This window comes from Lissotriton helveticus, chromosome 7 (assembly GCF_964261635.1).
Source record: "Lissotriton helveticus chromosome 7, aLisHel1.1, whole genome shotgun sequence".
In the NCBI taxonomy this organism is placed as follows: domain Eukaryota; kingdom Metazoa; phylum Chordata; class Amphibia; order Caudata; family Salamandridae; genus Lissotriton; species Lissotriton helveticus.
In genome coordinates this window covers 1566770600-1566790609 of record NC_136068.1, presented here as the reverse complement: position 1 = coordinate 1566790609, position 20010 = coordinate 1566770600, and the positions used below count along the sequence as shown (strand labels likewise).

Genomic DNA, 20010 nt, shown 5'->3' with positions numbered 1-20010 from the left:
GACGGTGTCAAAAGCCGCCGACAAATCCAGCATAACCAAAATGGCCTTACCTCCAGTATCCAGAACTTCCCTTATGGCATCGGTGACCTCGAGAAGAGCGGTCTCTGTGCTAAGATTCATGCGGAAGCCCGATTGGGAGTCATGCAGTATGTTATTACTCTCAATGAAGTTGGTAATGGAGCTATGCACGAACTTCTCGGTCACCTTGGCCAGAGCAGGGAGGAGAGAGATAGGCCTGTAGTTAGCATGGATAAGAGGATCAAGGGTAGTTTTCTTGATCAGTGGAAGGATCAAGGCATGCTTCCACACAAGAGGGACAACACCCGTGCTCAGTGAAGCATTGAGTAAAGGAGTGAGCACCGCGTTTAGAGCCGGAGCAACTTTCCCCAAACATTTTGCCGGACAAGGGTCAAGCGGGGAGCCGGACTTAAGCAAAGACAAAATGTTAAGAGAGACCGTAGGGGACATTACCGGAAATTCCGATAGAAGTGGGCCTTCCTCCAATATAGATGTTTCCAGGCTGGGTATAGAACCCTGCACAGACAAGGAGCAAGAACAGGAAAGAGTCATGGATAGCTTTAATTTTGTCCACAAAGAAATCAGCTAACTGGCTAATCCAGGCTTCAGTGTGCTCATGGGAGAGAGCACCAGTGGAGGGAGAAACAAACTCCTTGACTATCCTAAATAGCTCTTTACTGGTGCTCTCAGCATCATCTATGGTAGCTGAAGCAGCTGGGCCCAGTACCCAACTCTAATCCTAAGGTAAATAATCTTGGCATTTGGGTAGACCAAAAGCTGTCTTTCAACAACCAAATTACTGTAGTGGCAGGAAATGCTTCAGACCTCTTAAAACGTAGAGGAAAATAATGTGCTTCGTGCCTGATGCAGCAAGAAAGACAGTAGCTTAGGCCTTGATAGTGTCAAGGCTGGACTACTTAATGTCCTCCATTCTTGGAGTGAGACAGCATAGGGATCAACAGACCATAGTGTGCAGAAAGTTGCGGCCCGGCTCCTACTGAATCTGCTAAATCGTGTGTTAATGGAGAATGCTCTGAAGAAGCTTCATTGGCTCCCAGTGGGACACAGATCCTTATTTAAAGCCTTGTGCTACTGTTACAAAGCACTGAATAACAAAGGACCACGATATTTGCAACCATTTGTCAGACCTTATGTACTGCAGAGGAACCTTAGGTCAGCAGGGGAGATGCCCCAGAATCACCAAAGTACATATGGGTGGGAGCTTGTTTTGACTACTGGGGCCTAAATTGTGGAATGCTTTGCCTCTAACAGTTAGTCAGGCCCAGCTGAAGATCTGTTCTGAACTAAAAAAAAACAGGTTTTAAGTTTTTTTCCTGGATGTAGGGGGTGGGGGTTAGGTTGATAACTGTATCCGAGGTTGGTGGACACCTGTACCTAGAACTGGGGCACCTCAAATGAGGGAAATATGTGCTTTAGAAAATGCATTATCGCTAAACCTATCTGAAGGCTATTTTGTCTAAATTCGGTTTTGCTTTTTTTTTTTTTTTTAAATAAATCAAAAGACCAAACAAATTTGAAAACCTCACTAGTGGATGGAAGTGGAGGATGGAATGGCTGCTTTTCATTCGCTTCCGTTTCCTGGGGTTCTTTTAATGGACAGTTTCCTCCTCAGGGCATGGAACAGAAGAGGTGACAACTTATGTCACCTGGTTGATGAACAAAAAATAAAAAAAATGGGCCTGTCTGTTCTCCCTGTGGAATGGGGGTAACAACTTAAGGGCGGCAATGCAGCTTTAGGTACAGAGACTTTGCCAGTGAGGACTGGCTGGAGACCACCTTCAGTGACATAGTGGAATACGTAGAAACCATAAACTGTTCAGACTAAGACCATGGGAGGTAAATCTGCCCCTTTTTGCGTGGTTACCCCCTAACTTTTTGCCCGATACCGGATGCCAACTTCAAGTGTGGCCTGGGTCTCTGGCAATCAGGCTCCTAGGGCCTGGGTTCTTTCCCAAAACTGTACCTTTGTTTCCACAATTGGCACACCTCTGGGCTACATGCAAGTTAGATGCAAAAGGTAACCCTGGTACCAAGGGCCTTGTGACCAGAGGGGGCATCTAAGGGCTGCAGTTTTTATTATGGAACTCTCAGGAGACCCCTCACCTGAACACCCCCACACGGTCATTGCAGGCTGCATATTCTGGTGCAGACTAAACTGACTAGTTGACATGGCACCCATCCCTGGTGCCATGCCCACCAGAACTGCGTGAGGCATAGGCAAGTCACCCGTCTAGTGGTATGGTGCACCCTAAAGGCAAGGTGCACTGGTCTGGGGAGGGCATAGCTGCATGAGCAATATGGTCCTAGGGGCCCTCTTCAGCTCCCAGGTAACCAATTACTACGGACTTACATGGGGTAGAAGGGCCAATTGGGCATGTTCTTTTAGGGAAGCAGCACTGGCAGAGGGGACCTGGGCGCATTCTCATGCAGAACCTCAACCCTTGGAGAGACCAAAAAAGGCGCTATGCAGAGAAATCCCTGCACCCATGATCAATGTTTGAATGTGCCTCATACTGTCTCGCTATTAAGAGAAGTTGTGTCAAATGTGTATGAAGAAGAAAACTGTAGTTGTTTGACACTTCGCCATTCAGTGTCTGTACTCTTTCAATATCCACACAGAAAACTCTGTTGAAAACACATTCCATATACTTCCAATTCCAGATATACCCTCACCTACTCCGTATGAAAGCCTCTCATTGTTGAACGGTAAACAGTGAATGTTAGGGTAGAAAGTTTAGCCAGATGAGAAGTGAGACAGACGTACCCAAATGGTGTTTGAAAAGAATATCCAGTTTGAATTTCAAACTCGCTGATGGCTCTCAGGATGCAATAAGAAAACTAGAAACTATTGTGCATTACTAGTAAAAAGCATTGTTGTCCACCTGGAATTTGGAGAAAGCCTTGACCACTAAGATAATCCATAACAAAAGATTGCCTGATGGGATGAAGAAAAATACTTCTGTTATGACTTGAAGCTACTTTAAATCTTCTCTATATTCATATTTGAGAAGAGATGGGGTGGGGGAATTCAAATTGCCGTAGAATAGGACATATTGGTTGGGGTCAAGTGCAACAAGTTTTGATGTTTTACTCACTTCAGACACTTTCTATTACCCAAGGAGTGCATCTAGAGAACAATATAATCTAAGATCGACTATATTATGCATCAAAAGCAGTTAGGAGACTAGAGACAATGCAGTTCGCACAATGACTGACAAGTGTAGTACCTTGCCCAGCTACTGTTGCCTAACAACTCTCCCTGTTATTTTTTTATTGTGTTCTTTGACTCATTCTGCACACCCTCCAAAGGGGAGACTTGTGCCTGCACACTCTGCTGGCACTGTGCAAGAAAACATTGGGTATGTTGCACGTACACACGTGTTAACTTTAAGTGATTTACTAATCTTGTGACAGACAGACTTAGCCATGTGATCCAATACAAATGGGCCAACGTAAGTCTGGTAAGCTTTGTAATAAAGCAAACAAGGAGATGATGGACGGAACGTTGAAACGGTTCCCCCGAAACCAGTCCCGGTATGCTTGGTTCCGGGTCATGGAAGACCTGGCTTAGGAGTTCGGGCTGGACTGTTCCCAGGAGGCACAGGGTCAAGACTGATATGCATATAGATGGGCCTGAACTGAGGTGGCGAAGTGAGCCAAAGAAAAAGGATGGATTCAGCCCAGATTTGTGACTGGGGGCGAGTGTCTGAAAAGTTTCAGCGCTCCGTCCATCATCTCCTTTAGTTTGCTTTGTTCGCCCTAGGTTGGCAGGGTAGTCCCCGACGTGGGTCCCTTGCTCACTTTGCCACTGGACTGAAGCTAGCCTGGCTGATGAGGGCAGTTAGCCCGAAACCGGTCCCAGGATGCTCATTTCCAGTCCAGGGAAGACATGGCTTGGCAGTTCCGCTTGAACGGTTCCCATGAGGCACAGGGTCGAGACTGATTTGCATATAGCTGTGTCTGAACTGGGGCGGCGAAGTGAGCTAAAGAACGATGATGGATTCAACCCAGATCTGTGACTGGGGGTGAGTGTCTGGAAAGTTTCATTGCTCCATCCATCATCTCCTTGTGTAAGCGTTGTAACAAACCACCAGTATTTTGCTAGGTTTCTTTTGTTTCAGAACTCTATACAGTATGTACACAACATTTAAAACAGGTCTCTGTTGCTATCGTCCCCTCTCTTTCTGTACAACTTTGGCCAGAAAATTTACCGGTCATTTCTACTTACCCTGGAAGTGGCTCATTGTTCCAGTCTATGGTATAGGCAGTTCCATCGTGTAGCCTGGCCTGCAGCACCTCCTTTAGTAGTTTTTCAGTCCTATCCTTGTCTTCTTCTGACTCACACGCTGTAAAACACCGCTGAACATATTCTTTTAAGGCCTGGGGCCAGTCATCTGTCTTTGTAGATGCACTGCTGCTACAAATGAAAACAGTCAAATTCCACATCAAACCCACATCTCCCCATTAAACAATATTTTAGTTACAAATATTCGAGCTGCAGTCACTTTTCTAAAATAGATAATGAAAATGTGACTGCATCAAATTTCACTCTTATGCTGCTAAACTATTGAAATACTTAAGATCTCAGTTAAAAGTTTACTTTGATCACCTCCACATAAAAGGCAGTCCTCAACATCCCCAAGTAGTAGTCACCATCACTCTTTATACAGCTCACCATCAAACACTGCCACCATTCAGGTTCCTGCCTACATGCTTCCAGCCACATTCACTGGCATTGTACTGATGACAGGAAGGAGAGGAGCTTCGCTCAGGGTGAAGAAATCAGAACAACTAGACTTTAGTATAACTGTAAATATGTGGAGTAAATGGCTGAAGTACGCTAAAACTTAGGAAGTATAAGTCATCTTAATAGTACTGTAGCATTACAAATTATTTGAATTGCTCTTACAACCCTCTGCATCTTGTTAACTGTTTGGGTCTTTTTTTTGTCTCAAATGTGCTTCTTCTGTATATGCGAAGTTATCTCTAATGTTTTCCTGCTCTAGCTTAACAAGCGGGCTCAGCTGTACAGCGCTCAGATACCCTGCAGGGTCATGTTCATGATTTAGAAAACTTTTCAAATAAATAAAGCATTATTTACTACAATCAGGAAAGTGAACGGGACTTTAATTTGCCTTCAGCTCTGCAGGACAAACATTATGCATTATTTTAACCCATTATCATGGTAGTTAAAGACTGTAGCAATCCACTATTTATTTCTGTATTTAGCAGTTGCATAAAGCATTAACATAACCCACTGGCATTACAGATCTGGATTATAAAAAGTACTCCACTCTTTAGCTTACGCTATTTCTAAAAGTGAATGGGGAAGTAAAACAGTGCAAAAAGTATATTTTCTCTGTGTAATACTTTTGGTAATTAAGATATCTGTTTGGTACTTAATACCCCTCTCCTTCAAAATGGATTGAAACCGCTTCAATATAGGGCAGGACTAAAAAAGAAACATCACAAAGAACAATGTTCTTGGATGCCTGTTTCTGCTCCAGGGAGGACCTGGCAGCACGGGCTGTTGTATTTCCATGAGGAGCAGGGTCAAGGCTTATTTGCATATGGCTGGGTTCAAACTGGGGTGGCATAGTGAGCAAAAGAACAATGGACTCCACTCATATCTTGCAGGGGCATGAGTGGTTGAAATGTTTCAACACTCCGTCCATTATCTTGTGTTTGCTGAATAATATGCTGTACCATGTCCAAAGATAAAAACTGTATGTTGCTCGGACTCCAGGTCTTTTTAATCAAGCAGAAGAGGAAAATAATGTTGTGAAGGAATCACTGTGTGATAAGGGGATCGAATAAATTGATGGCCTTATTGATGGTAGGTTATTCTAATACAAGACAGGAAAACATATTTCAAACTTAAAGACACAACTGTTAGAACAGTTGTGAGGGGTTTCAATTACTTATATGTATTACAAACTGGAAAAGCAACAATTTGTCACCCATTTTTGAAGTATGTGAAGAATCGGCGCATATTAAAAAGAAATTGTAATGCAAATCTTTGAACATGTAAAAGATTTTATGATTAAGATAAAAAAATGTATTAGGACTCGTAAGTCTTTATAAACAAGGTTTTGATTGATAGACCCAGACCCCATATTCACAACTGTTTGTAAAATTGTAACTATGAATACAGCCAGGGAAAACTCTGGGTATAAAAGTTAGAAAGGGACAGGTTTCACATGTAGGTATTCTTTTGTAGGCTACAACTCAAAGAAACAGGATAATTCATTTTAAAGTGCACAGATGTGTAGAGCTGAAGCACAGTGCTGGTGTCGTATTACTTGATTTTGAGATTCATAAACAACGTACTGATTGCAGGTCTAAGACGGCGTAGGACCAACTACAGTAATTGCAGTATTTGAAAACCAATTTATTTTTTAAATGCACATGGACTTCAATAGAATGGAACAAATATATATATATATATTTCTCTTTAAAAAGCCACGACTGCTCAATATGCACCTCATCAGAATGCTCATCATTTGATGTCATCTATTTGGAAGACTTGAGTGGCAATGGGACAAAATGCATGATTTTAACTGTAAATATCAAAGCGTAGAAATAGCTATTTTACTGGCACAAAGTATCTGCACACATGGCAGATGCTTCCAATAAGAAGGTTATAATTTTAGAATACACTCACTTCAACCAAATACGGACCAAACAATGCCACATTCAAAATGATGCATTAACACAAGTTCACATTTCCAGAGGACGCCTGTCACCATATTTTCACTGATTTTTTTAGATTGTAATTCAAGGGGATAGAAATCAAAACTGCAACGCTTAGAGGAACGGAATTCTTGGGTTCTGATTTACTATTCATGATCATCACTCAATGTTGCTTCAATCTTATTACAAAAGTGGATAGCCAAATGTTAAGCACCTGGTAGCCCTACAGATACGGAAGTACAGCAGTGAGAAACATTTACCCGTGATCATTCCGCTTCTCACTGTTTGTCATCTGTTGCTGGTGCACTGTCTGCGGCTGATGCTGCTGACGATCAGTTTCATTACTCTGATGCTCAGAGGATCCAAAACTCTGGCTTGCTAGGACAAAGGGACGTTTCTGAATGTTGAACTTCAAGCCCCCAGTTCCAGGAGCTTCTGTAAACAAAGATTAGCCTTGGTCATGGTCGATGGTAGTTTTGACATTAATATAAATAAAAGAAGGGACACCTCAATTAAGTGACAGAACTTAGCATAAGTGTTCATGGATAACAATATGCATTTTATGTAAAAAAAACACTCAGCATCTACGTAAAAAAGCGACATGAACAGCACATTCTTTCAACTAATGAACACAAGACTAAATAATGACAAACCGACGAAATATGGCAGAAAAAAGAATGCCAATCCATTAAGATACCAGGGCTGGTTGGTGGTCTTGGCTTGGGGGAAGAGGGTGCAGTGGGAGGGGCGCAGAGGGGGGGTAATGAGGAAGCAAGGAAGGCATACACTAACCAATACATTTCTGTGTATTTGCGTCAATGAGCAGGGTATAGCATTTGGAAAGGAGTTGACCTACCCCGATGCTAGTAAAGGTCATTCTAGCCCAAGCCCAGGTCTATGTTGTTTTGTGCCTGAATGACAGAGAAAATGCCAGAAGGGTGACAACATACGTTTCATACGATTCCACATCTGCTGGCCCTTTTTTGCCTTGGCCGATTCGTTGTACGAGTGTTGGTTGTAGTTGGAAGAGGCTGCAGGCAATTGCTTCTGAGGGTGCGGCCCACCTGACCCTCCTCCTTGCTGAACTGCAGGTGCCTTCGAGCGGTTTCCATGCTGTTGCTGGGAGGGTTGTGTGGGCTGGTTAGGTGCAGTTATCTGTGGCTGAATGTTAGAGTAGGCCATGGCCTCCTCCATGCCAGGTACAGGGGGCTGAAAAAGTATGAATGCATAAGAAAAATGCATGGTATTTACTGTTACGGCTGCATAAATTCGCATTCCTACAAATCCACTTACTGACTCCAGTTAAGTGTATGGACACTGTTAATGGTGCATATACAAATGGACAGAGAACAAAGATGAAAACAGCTTACTCAAATTAATTTCTTTACATATTTGTTATGGGGTAGGCAAATATCCTTGCACTGAAACAGCAGCCATTATTCTAGTGTAAATGAAGTATTCTTGAGTTGAAAATAGAAGAGCACAAAAATGAAGGTTATGGAAGAGTACTGCCTGTTTAGACAGAAGAGAACAGCAGAATTATGAAGGTCAAGAAATAGGTAGCAAGAAAGTGTTGTACTTTTTGTGCGTATATACCAACACCATTTAACCACTAGAGCACGGTACTAGCAACACACTACCCCTCTGCATGGCAACTGCAGAAAGAATTACAGTATCAAGCATACAATGTGGCTATATTCAAAGCGGGTGGCTCTCCTGCTTGGCAACTTGAGTATTTATACCTGAGAATATGGAATCTTGACCCAAACAAGGAGGTGAGAGCTAAAAATGTGGGTTAACCTCAACAGAAACACAGCTATTCATAGCAAACTAAGCAATTTCAAATTGTTAGCACAGCGAAGATCCAATTTACCTGGTTGGAACTTCCCTGGTGCTGTCCATGTGCCGGAGGCGGTTGCTGTGGTTGCTGGGAAGGTGGGTATGATCCGGGCAAACTGTACTGACCTGGGGCTGCATACCCAGGATACACATTCTAAAGAAAGTTCAAATACATGTGAATTATATAACACACTCTATACCTCAAATGTGTACTCCCCAAAACAATTTATTTCGACATGAAAACGTGGCTGCTTGACCTGCCACAGAAATAACACCATAGATCAGGGAGATCATAGTACTTGCACTGGGTAGGAAGCTGCAGCATACCACCGAAAACTTGAGATCCTGGCAGCCTGACAGTACATTTCCAAGTTCCTCAACACTAAGATGCAAATATCTTTAAGTCCACTCCACAAACGTAACGGCCAGAGCAACAGACCTCACACAGAAACAACCACTGGCAAAGCCAACAAGTCCGGCTTGAATGTACTTGCACGTACGAACACAGACAAGTACAAATATATGCCCTGCTTTCTGTAATCCCCATACTTTGGTGCCTCATAGGACCACGCCTTATAAACAGGTTGCAAAGAGGCTTACAACAAATAATGTGTGCACATTTGTGCATATCTGCGTTTGCATGCATTAAAACCATAATGGCAGACCTAGTGAATAAGCCCATGCATCAGCTCTTTGGCAGCAATGTATTCCTCAAGTGAAGTACGCATAGTTGCATCCGGTCTGTAATACCATTAGACATGTAATATTCATAGTGGAAACTAGAAGAACTGCCGTGCCACATTAGTCAAATCTAAATAAAATGATATAAAAGGCCTCAGGTTTTAAAAATTATGAAAAGTGAAATTAATTCTTGAAAAAGCATGATACCCGACAACAGTTTTAATGCAATTTACATCATTTTCAGATTCGCACCCAGGTGAAATATTATCACTTTAAATACTAAAAAATGCCTCAGAAACACGTTTTTGTTAACAGAAATGATAAACATTCCATACTTTGGGTCTGAAACGATCGCTTAGAAGGGAATGTGCCTGCTGCTTTTATTTGGTATATTACCTGCAGGTCACTCGTTCAAATCCAGAAAAGTCTCTCTTCCTTGCAAGGCTCGTTATATATGAGGAGTTTGGAATGGCAAAACTGTGTTATGTTACGTGCTATATACCAGCAATGTAAAAAAAAATTAACGGTGCGTTGGAATACCTGCCACCCCCTCTCCCCTCCCCCTTGCAAACTGCAGTTAAACTACAGTCAGTTCCTTGTATTTCTACGGTGCCTCAAATTGAATGTCTATTGAATGGAAGGTCAAAAATCTTTTATTAGATATTCCAGGATGCTAATGTCTTATTAGATATTCCAGGATGCTAATGTCTTATTAGATATTCCAGGATGCTAATGTTTTGAAGCAATTTTGAAAAACAAAGTGAAGTATTTCAGTCCAAAAAAATGCTAAACAATGTGTTTCTAAAATTAGGGAAGAAGCACTGGCACAGGAGATGTTGGTTGGCAGGGACCCTGTGCACTACAAATCGAAACCACATCAAATACCAAGCAAAAAGTGGGAGCTAACCAGGTCAGAAGAGGCACTTTCTCACACAAAGCCAATGCTCGCATAGGCGAAATCTATTGGCTCTGCCAATGCTTGCAGCACGAAGGTCAAAACAACAAAGATATCTCTTTGATCAACTGTGTCCAACGAAAATCCAGATAGGCAGCATCTAGTACATTTTCAGGATAACCACTCTATAAACCAGTTTCATGTGAATTCAGTGAATGTAAATAGATATAATAAAAACATGTTGCGGATCGGACACCTTTGTCCTTGAGCAATACTTGATAAATGAGCCTGCCGAGAGATATTTGATCTATGGGGCTCCATTTTCCTGCGGCTCCTTTCGGTCCACCAGAAAGTAGCTAGACTATGCTTTGGCCCCTCTCTCGGACAAGTATCTCGAACAAGGGAGCAAAATAGGTTTTGGAATTCCCCGTGAAGTAAGTTGGTTGTGCTGAAAGATGCACCCCGCCCATACTTGGAAATGCCTTGCGATTTCGTCCTGAGTAGAGGAGGCCCCTTGGAGGAGACAACATACCAGAAATGCAGAGGGGGTGAAACAATATCCCTAGGGGTAGTGTAGACCTTCCACTACACTGGAAACAGGACAGGAAACAAACCTCTGGCTAGAAGAGAGGTGCCTCACTGTTGTTCTTGCTACCATCCAGGACAGCTACCATCCACACTTTTGCTCAGCGTGGCAAAGGGGTTTTCATTTTATGACACCCTTTATCAGGGTTAGAAAAATTCTGAGGGGTAGTCTGTGTCACTATATAGTTTAAGGTTCCTCCTTGCCAATGCCTGGTATAACTGGGTCCATATACGACTGCAGTGAACCCAAGAACACCAACTCGCAAAGCCCAAGAATATCTTTTGTGCCACATGAGGTGTTGCAATCGCAATTGGGAGTTTTACAGATGCTGCCCAACCAACCTTAAAACTAAAGCTAAAAATCTAATACAGTTCTGCCCCTGCAGACAGTTGATTATGAACAGCCTAAAGCAGATGGCCCAAGATTCTCTGCTCATCGCCTCTACTCAGGAGTTGGAATGTATGCTAATGCAAAGAGGACAAGCTTGCTCACAGATGCTACTTTTTGAGGCGGCCCTCGGAAGTCAGTAGGTTGCAGCTGGATAATGGCACCACCTGACCTTTTGGTGCGGTGTCCTTGTGGAAGCAGTAAAGTGGACTGTTTAAAAAACAAACCCTGGGCGCACAGCAGAAGACTGGCAAGTTTTATTTAATAGCCCCATTTTGAATTTGATATGGTGATGACCTAGGGATAGCAAAATAGTTCTATGCATTTTTCAATCCCCATGTCTTCCACCCACTGTGGTGGGTGGACATTATGGAATGGTTTCTGAACACTGAGAACAGCTCTCTTGGGAAGGGAAAATTATCTCACATGCTTTTGAGGGAACGCTACTGTAGCAATAAGATTTCTCAATTGTAACATGTTATTGAAGGTAAGGGCCTTACTGAATCAACTAAGTAGACTAGAATGTACGTGGATGCAAAGACACCATAATCTACTACATTACCAGCAATACAAACGGCAGCCTAAAAAATACTATATCCTGGGTACAGTCTTAGGCATGGCTTGCCTTTCAAACCATGCCAATATGCACTGCTTGAATGACTTTATCACAGCAGGTATTCGTTCGCCTTCTTCCAATTACAAATCAACATTTTTGCACCTGGATTTGGATTAATTGCTGATTGTCACTGGGGTTCACCATCTCTGTACGAAAACAGCATACTTTGAAGGGGCATGCCGATTTCAACAACAGTATTCCTTATACATTCTTCTATCTATATAAAAATCCTGAAACGGGCATTGCTCACCAATTTCTATGAACGTCTACCTCAAAAAGGATCTACAACATTACACAAAAATTTCAGGACCTTACCAGATTTTTTTTTAATACTCTGGTAACATATAGCACGAAAACGTACAATTGGAAACCTTAACTAATATCCTAGTTGAGGAATCAAAGATGGCCAGGAAAGGCAGGCTATACCATAAACATACTTCCAGCAAAGACATCTCCCCAAATTTAAAAGAAACACACCCTTTATTAACATCTCAAGGACACAGACACAAATTTTGGATTCACTTTTCTGGATGAAAACTCAAGATGACATTTTCAAAAGTAACATACTGCCTAAATAAAGTTACCTTAAAGAAAAAACTGCCAACACAAACAACAATAGTTTTGCCTATATTCATGACCAGGGCTTCCAATTCACAATTTCTCTAGACCAACTTTATGAGAGAAAATTTTCCAACAGTATTATACTAGGCGTGTGGAGGGTATGAGAGTACAGCTTTGCAAATGAGTAATCTATACAGTGGATGTTAGCACAATGGTCACATTTGAGCCCACTGGTTTTCAACACATTAAATGCTCCATCAAAACACACCAACAAAGACAGACATATTGCCACTGGAAAGGACTTAATTACTCACCATGGGATAGTAATAGTTGTATGGATACTGGTAGTTATACTGTTGGTACCACTGGTAATACTGTTGCTGTTGCATAGTTGCCGGATCTCCAACTGGATACTTTAAAAAGGAGGAAAAGGAAGTGGTGAGATTACATTTTTGACAGTAAGAAAATAGGTGAAATAAAGAACAAATATAAAATTCTAATACCTCACCATGGGCAATGTAGTAAAACACAAGCCATTTCAAAACAATAAAGACGAAACATTTAAATGGAGTGCATAGGACCCATCCTGCTGAGAAAGCAACACGCGACAGCCTAATGGATTTTAACAAGGACAAACAATGGACCATTAACCTCAGAACAAAAAGATATGAACAATGAAAGCTTAGTGCAGAGCCCTACATAACTAAATACAAGAGGAGTCAGTAGGCACTCCTGGATGGTTTCACTATTTTTAGCACCTCTACTCTTAATAAGTTTGCCCCACAATTCTTGACATTCCACTTATATTTAAATAGTTTCATATCAGAATCCACGTTGACAATGTTGCAGTGACGTGTACAACTGTCAATCCTGGGACTGAGAGACTGGTCTGACTTCTACTATGAGGTATGTAAAATCAGGGTAGTTAATGAACTGAGGTGCTAGATAGAAATAAAATAACGGGGGCTAAACGCTTCTGCATGGCCTGGAAAGTGTGTGCCATTCAGCTTTATTTTGGAGATTAGCCGGGTGTTGCCCTTCAATGAACATGCCAATCATAAGTCCACTGGAGGTGCTCTATCTTATTATTCTGTTCACAGTTGTGCTCGAAGGGTTAAGATACCCAAAGTGAGTCAACTTTGAGTTGTGGTGGCTACTGCCCTATCAACCCATACTACGCGTTAAATGGTAGAGGTGATCTGTAGTCCAAAAGAACATGCCTGTTTACATTTACTGTGTTGCGAGACTGCCTTCTAGCTTCCCTGGTTGAAGGTCTGTCCCTTCACCATAACCAGGGTGTCAGGCCTTCGTTTTGTGAGTAACGTTTTCTCATGGACACAGATCAGAATATTACACGAGTATGTAGTCTGGGTTCCTCCAGAATTGTGGGATGTCTCTGCTTCAGGTTTAGGTGTCTGAATAGCAGCTACACAGCAGACAAATGGTAAATGGATGATACTTGATGCAACACCCTGCAGCAACTGCCCTTTACACGTGCTGGCTCACCACAACTATTAGAAACTAGACAGCCTTTCGCACAAAACTCATTTCTTCAACAGTTTCCATTTCCTCTACCAGTCTGAATGCTGGCTTTGCAGACTCCCACCCCAATAATGACTATGAGACTTAGGACTGCCTTCCAGCAATACGATACAAGAAAGGTCCAGCACTCAGCAACTGATCAATACGATTTATATTTGTCGTACCTAGAACCAGAGTACCTCTTCACTGACTGTACTGACCTAATCCTTTAGGCCAATAATAACCGAATATCTTCTTACATTTTCAGATATGTTGTAGAAGGCAAAACGAGGAAGCCTTCTAGGCCTAAGGAAAGTGTCCTCTTATTACAAGGCTTCTGAACTGGTACCGTGTCCAGTCTGCACCACCACCAATCGCAACTGAGAAACCCAAGATAAGGTACTTGCCGAATATTAAGTGCAGCATTCAAGACAAATTCACTGGCTCACCATAAGAACAGCAAAAAGTGCAATAAATTACACTCTGGACATATTTAAATTTCAATGAAACACTGTATTGAACTGCAAGACACCATTGTTTGAGACTAATCAAAAAGGGGGAGACAAAAAAAAAAGGGTACCATAGGGAAAAAAAATCCATTATCTAACATCACGAAATTATACAACCACAGCTGGGTGCAAAGAAATCTGAGGTTTGCTTAAAAAAAAGTCATTATGGCCTATAAACTGCTAAGAATAGCATACAGGCTGAACGGTAGTTTTTCATATTACGAAAATAGTATGTCAAAAACGTAAACAATGCAAATACTTAGATTCACTGAGGAATGAGCAGTGCCAGACAAATGCAAAAGGCACAAACAGCTCCTTGAGCTTCTCATTAACGCCTTCCCAGCGGGGCGAATTCCCCTGCGGTGCGGCGCTCGTGATGCACAGTAGAGCTGTGCTCATGACCAGCTGAGTTTGTCACGGCTCCGCCCACTCAATGGAACGCCCGCACAGGAGGGGAATTATCCCCGCGTGGGCATTCCGCGGCAGTTATGAAGAGTTCAGCTCGTCATGAGCACAGCTCCACTGTGCCTCATGACGATCTGAGCTCGTCATGTGCGCCGAAAGGGTTAAGCAGTTACCCTCACCGTCACACCTGAACTAATCCTGCAGCCAATTGCCCACATCCCTTCACACAACTGTAACATCTCCTACCACAGCCATAGACTGGGGCTATGACATTTGAGCAACTACCAGCCACAGTGAACACACAAAAAAAAAGTGGAATTCTTAGAACCTCAAGCCCATTATTGCATGGAGTCCAGGACAACAAGTGTGCATGTAGGACAAGTTGGCTCAGCCCCATGCAGTGAAAACCTTTAGGCCAGGGCCACTGGAATTTTGTGGCAGGAGAAGACCAAATTATGTGGCAGACTTGGCTAAATTATGCAGCAACAGAAGAATAAAGCAGCATAAGGCAACACATTTTGTGAAAGTATTACTTACTTTGTTATTTTAAACGGGTTAAAACTGGCTGGGCAAAGTTTTCACCGCATTAGTCCCAGTTTAATACCCAAATACAGCAATAAGCAACAGAAAGTGGACCGGTCAACCTACGTTAATGGGTCTTTCACAGAGCTGCAACACTTTTCCACGTTTTTAGTAACTTTTGATCCATTTGATCTAGAATCTGCAGCATGCTATGGATTATGTGGCAAATTTGGAATAAAATTATGCTGCAGACTAGTACAAGCCCCTGGCCTGCGGCTGACAGTTTACGTATGCTTGTGGGAAAGAGCACTACCTGCTGCTAAAGCAAGCTATGCACCCAAATATATCAGCCGTTCAAAGTGTTACATTTTTAATAATGCAAAGCCATCACTGTTGAATACTTTCATGGAGTAGTGCAAAAGGTGACAATTAAATCCATTAGGATCACTACTTCTGAATAGCAGTCATCAGCTACATATGAATATTGTCTGTGGTTGAGGTGATGACTGGTTCAGTAACAAAACCTGCCTGTACACCGTGTTATTTTCAAAATACAAATAGAGTTGGGGTGAGACTACCTTTCTTATCAGTTTCACAACCGCTAAAACGTATTATGAACTTCATGCACCAATAAATATATTATGGTTCAAGGATCTCAGCCCACTAAAGAACAGCATAGTCTAACAAATAACCCATCAGGCTACCACAGACAACTCAACAGCCCTCAACACCAAGAAGTCATACAACAAATAAAAAAATGTTTCTTTGAAGTGGTCGCAGAGACCTTTTTGCATTGTGCACTACAAAGCTGTTAATCATCCTTGATGATGTATTTGATTAACATATCTGCAGCAAGTTTCAGTGACAAGTTTAGAAAATTACTGCTTTTCAATGCGGAGACTGTATAATGATCCATCGTGTGCCTCATTGCTGCAAAGCAACCCATTGAAGATAAAAACATTCCACTTTACCTGTACGTTCTCCTGGCCTTCACAGGATTCGTTACTAACACCGGCAGTAGAGTTTGCTTTGCTGATGTTTGCCAGAGCCTGGCGGGCTTTTTCCCATTCCGGATTCTCCTGCATCTGAGCATCCATCCCATTCTCCATGGAGGCACCATTTCCCAAATTATAATGCTGAAGCCTTTATGTGGAAAAAATAGTAGATTACCAGCTCCATCACACAAACTTTCCCCACTACCATTAACTTGCTCACGTTTCAGATCGTCCCTCATCAAGCGGCCTTTAGCTCAGTTACAGGGAAAATCCACAATTTGGATTCCTGAAAGAAGTGTTTCAGGTCTCCATAAATGTAGTGCGTAAAGGGTTGGCAATTAATATTGCCTTCAGAGATTAGAGTTTCCTAGTCAGTACATAATAGGAAGTCAGATCCTACAGATATCCAGGCTTAGAAAGAAGATGCAGATGACAAAAAAAAACAAAAAACATTTCTCCTGTATCCCAAGGAACATACGAATCAAATGTCAAACTTCTCCAATAAAACAGACCTTTGGAAATATTTACACATCCCTTAACTAAGCAAATCTTTCATGAGGTAACCACAGAGTGAAGGGTTTACACTGCTTCAACTAGAATCTAGGCTGTCACACGTTGATTTGAAAAATATTGATTCTACTGTAAAACTAGGGCTTCCAAATATGCTGGTTTAAATCATAAATTACATGAGGTGCACGGATGAGATTTGAATTCACATGTTCTCTACTACTCGCATAATAGCTTACATACCTAGCAACTGCTGAAAAGACACTAAAACGGGGCCATTTCTGTCTCCGCAAACCTTGTAACAATACCACAAAGGAACTTCACACGGGCAATCAAATAGTGAAATTGAACAATCATGCTGCTTCCTCAGCGTGTACACACACACACAGTCAAGGATAATACGAAACCAAATCATACTTATGCTGGTGGTTCTTCAGAATAACCTTGAGCCTGAAATGTCTACGTTTCTCAAAGCTTACACTTTAAGATAATCGAATACAGACACATTCCTAACTTTAGAGGAAGCAGTAAGAGAGAAGGACTCGTGATCAGGCTACCCTACAAACATTCTGAGCATGCCCCCAAAACACACAAATATCTGAGGATCAAAGGACAAGCCTGCTAGACTGATTTTAGGAGCCCCATTACTAAAGGACGATTGATTGCAAGAACCATGTGATATGCCCATTTCGTTGGACTTTCTCCAAGGACCGAAGAGAGAGAAATTGGGCAAGCTGCACTAGATCTGCTGGTACAAGATGAATGCTCTGTTCTAATGAACAAGTCATGTAAACTAGCTCATGTGTAAAGCTGAGGGGCTAGACATTCACAGTTCTGCATCTGTGGGGAGGAGATGCAAAACACCAGTGTCTCCCACTATTCCTTGAAACACTCATGCCAGCATAGCCGATGGATGTTCTTGTTCAGTGGTGGTTGAATCGTGAACAACCAGGAAATCCATAGAAAATTCCAGCAGGGTAGAAAACAAGACTGCAGGATAATCAAAATAAATGACAGTCCATTTCTACAGGATACCGGAGTGAATTTAAAAAACGGACTGTATAAGATTCTTGGTTTCAGATTTCCATGCATGAAAGTCATGCAGTCAGTTTCCAAATCCTCTATGAACAATCGAGAAGTGATGTATTCATACTATGTTGCAGGGGCTATAAAAGGTTGACTAAATATATGTTGATAAAGATGCAATGACTGCTCTGCCAATAAACTTCATTTGGTCAATTACAGAATGACTTTCTCCCTGGGACACACCCGATCGTAATCTGTTGTGCAGGCTGTCAAGTCTATGTCTCTTGTACTGTGTAAGGCATCCATAGAAAAGCTGCACTATGAAAGCACTAGCCGATAGTCTGGGTGAAAGTCTAACTGGCATAAATTATAACCCACAGGGCCATGGTCTGACTTTGCTAGACTATGAAAGACGTTGGCTGTGTTCGGAGTTGGGTGAACTAGTCCAATATCTAGAACTGCTTTGCCGCGGTCTTACAAGGAAATGGAGGATGACGACATGCCCAAAAGTGGTGTATGTGAATTAACCACTTCGGCGCAGATGACGAGCTGAGCCCGTCATCAGTTGCGCCGCTCGCACGCTGATGACGAGCTGAGCTCGCCATGTAACGCGGCTTTTTGAAAAAAGCCGCGCAGCGCAAAAAAAGCCGCAGCGCGCATGCGGTTAATGGAAAAGCTAAAACAGACACCGCATTGGAGGAAACCAAACCATGGATAACCATTTTTAAAGTAATATAAAAATATAAAAAATAAATTGAAACATTAAAAAGATATAATTTCAAAGGATAATCCAAAAATTACGCGGAGTTTGGGGCTAGTGAGGGATCGGTGACGTTTAGAAGTGATAAGAATCCAGACATGGAAATAAGTTTTCAGGGCTCAGAGATCAGTGGAGTTTAAGGGCTATGGGGGGCTTTCAGGAACAGGCAGAGTTTAGAAGTGGCGGGGAGCATTTCTTTTTTCTTTTTTAAGGGTTGGGGAATGGGTGCACTTTAGAGTGGCGGCAAGGAGTTTTTAGGATTCAGGGACTGAGTGGAGGGTTTTGAAGGATTGTTAGGGTTCCAAGAGGGTTGGGGGTTTATGGCTAGTTAGGGTTTTAAAGGTTCAGTGAAGGATAGAGTTTAGGAGTGCTGGAGGCTGCTGGGTGAAGTGTATGGGCAAGAACGTTTTAGGATTCAAGAATAGATGTAGTTTAGGGTGGTGAAGGGTTTTGAGGGTTCAGGTACGCCTGGAGTTCAGATGCAGAAAGGCTTTTTAGGGTTCAGGTATGGGTGGGGTTCAGAGACGTTTTTGTTTGTTTTACGGTTCAGTAAAGGGTGGTATTTAGAGGTGGTGAGGAATTTCAAGGGTTCAGGAATCGGTAAGGATAGGGTGTTTAGGGTGGGGGCAGCAGACCACCGTGAACTGCGGAGGGGCCTCCCCCGCAACCTTTTTCCGAGCAGGAAAAGTTTGTCAGGTTGAGCAAAGGTCAGCCTGACCGACAAGCTTCATGGTTTGGTCAGGCAGCCAAGTGCTGTACATGCTCAGGTGCCTGAGCTGACATTTGATGGCTGAAGATTGAGTGTGAGCCCGCTGCAGTCTGGTAAAGTGTTCTGTTAGCCTCCCCCTTGTGATAAAGGGACGCCTCACTGATAGACTCGATTTGGGCACCTCCGTTTTAAGCCCTGAATTACTTACGGCAGAGTGTCCATCAGTAACGCTTGCCACAGAGTGGGGTGTGGTCAGCAATCGCACCGACCCAATCTCAATTTGTGAAGAGTAAGGGACTGCTTCCTCTCATTGGCTGACCCATAACGTCATCCAATAAAAGGAGGTGGCAGTCCCAATCCCCCAAGAACCACAGAGACTTCTCTCTTGTCGCCCTAGACCATCACCAGGGCACAGTATGTTTTTTTTTAAATTTTTATAAAATGTTGGGTGCGTTTGTGTGCACGTATGAATGTTTGTGTATTTGTGCATGCATGAATGCTGTAAATCGCTGGGGGGTGAGTGTACATGTGTGAAAGAGTGAGCGTGTGCCTGCCCCACCCCTGCTGCATTCTGGGCTGCCAATGGTGGACATGGGTGTAGTTTTGTGAGGGTTTTTACGGGTTTAGAGATGGGTGGAGTTTAGTTGAAGGGTTTAGGAACTCCTATAGCCACTCCCATGTGCACGCGTCAGATACGCCCGCACCGTGACGGAATGTCCGCCACAGCGAACCGGTTATAAAGAGGACACTGGGGCTCAA

The 20010-nt window shown here is 42.6% G+C and overlaps 1 protein-coding gene across 2 annotated transcripts in view; it reads right to left on the bottom strand.

Moving 5' to 3' along the window:
* LENG8 (leukocyte receptor cluster member 8) overlaps positions 1-20010 on the bottom strand; it is a 129111-nt gene that overhangs the window by 94981 nt on the left and 14120 nt on the right. The window contains exons 2-7 of one of the 2 annotated variants that reach the window (XM_078655066.1): positions 16226-16397; positions 12612-12710; positions 8606-8725; positions 7683-7941; positions 6993-7167; positions 4268-4456 (exon numbers count right to left, since the gene is read on the bottom strand). In XM_078655066.1, coding sequence (XP_078511192.1) covers positions 4268-4456; positions 6993-7167; positions 7683-7941; positions 8606-8725; positions 12612-12710; positions 16226-16397 — 1014 coding nt within the window. The remainder of the gene's footprint in view (positions 1-4267; positions 4457-6992; positions 7168-7682; positions 7942-8605; positions 8726-12611; positions 12711-16225; positions 16398-20010) is intronic. The other variant, XM_078655068.1, reaches the window with a different exon arrangement.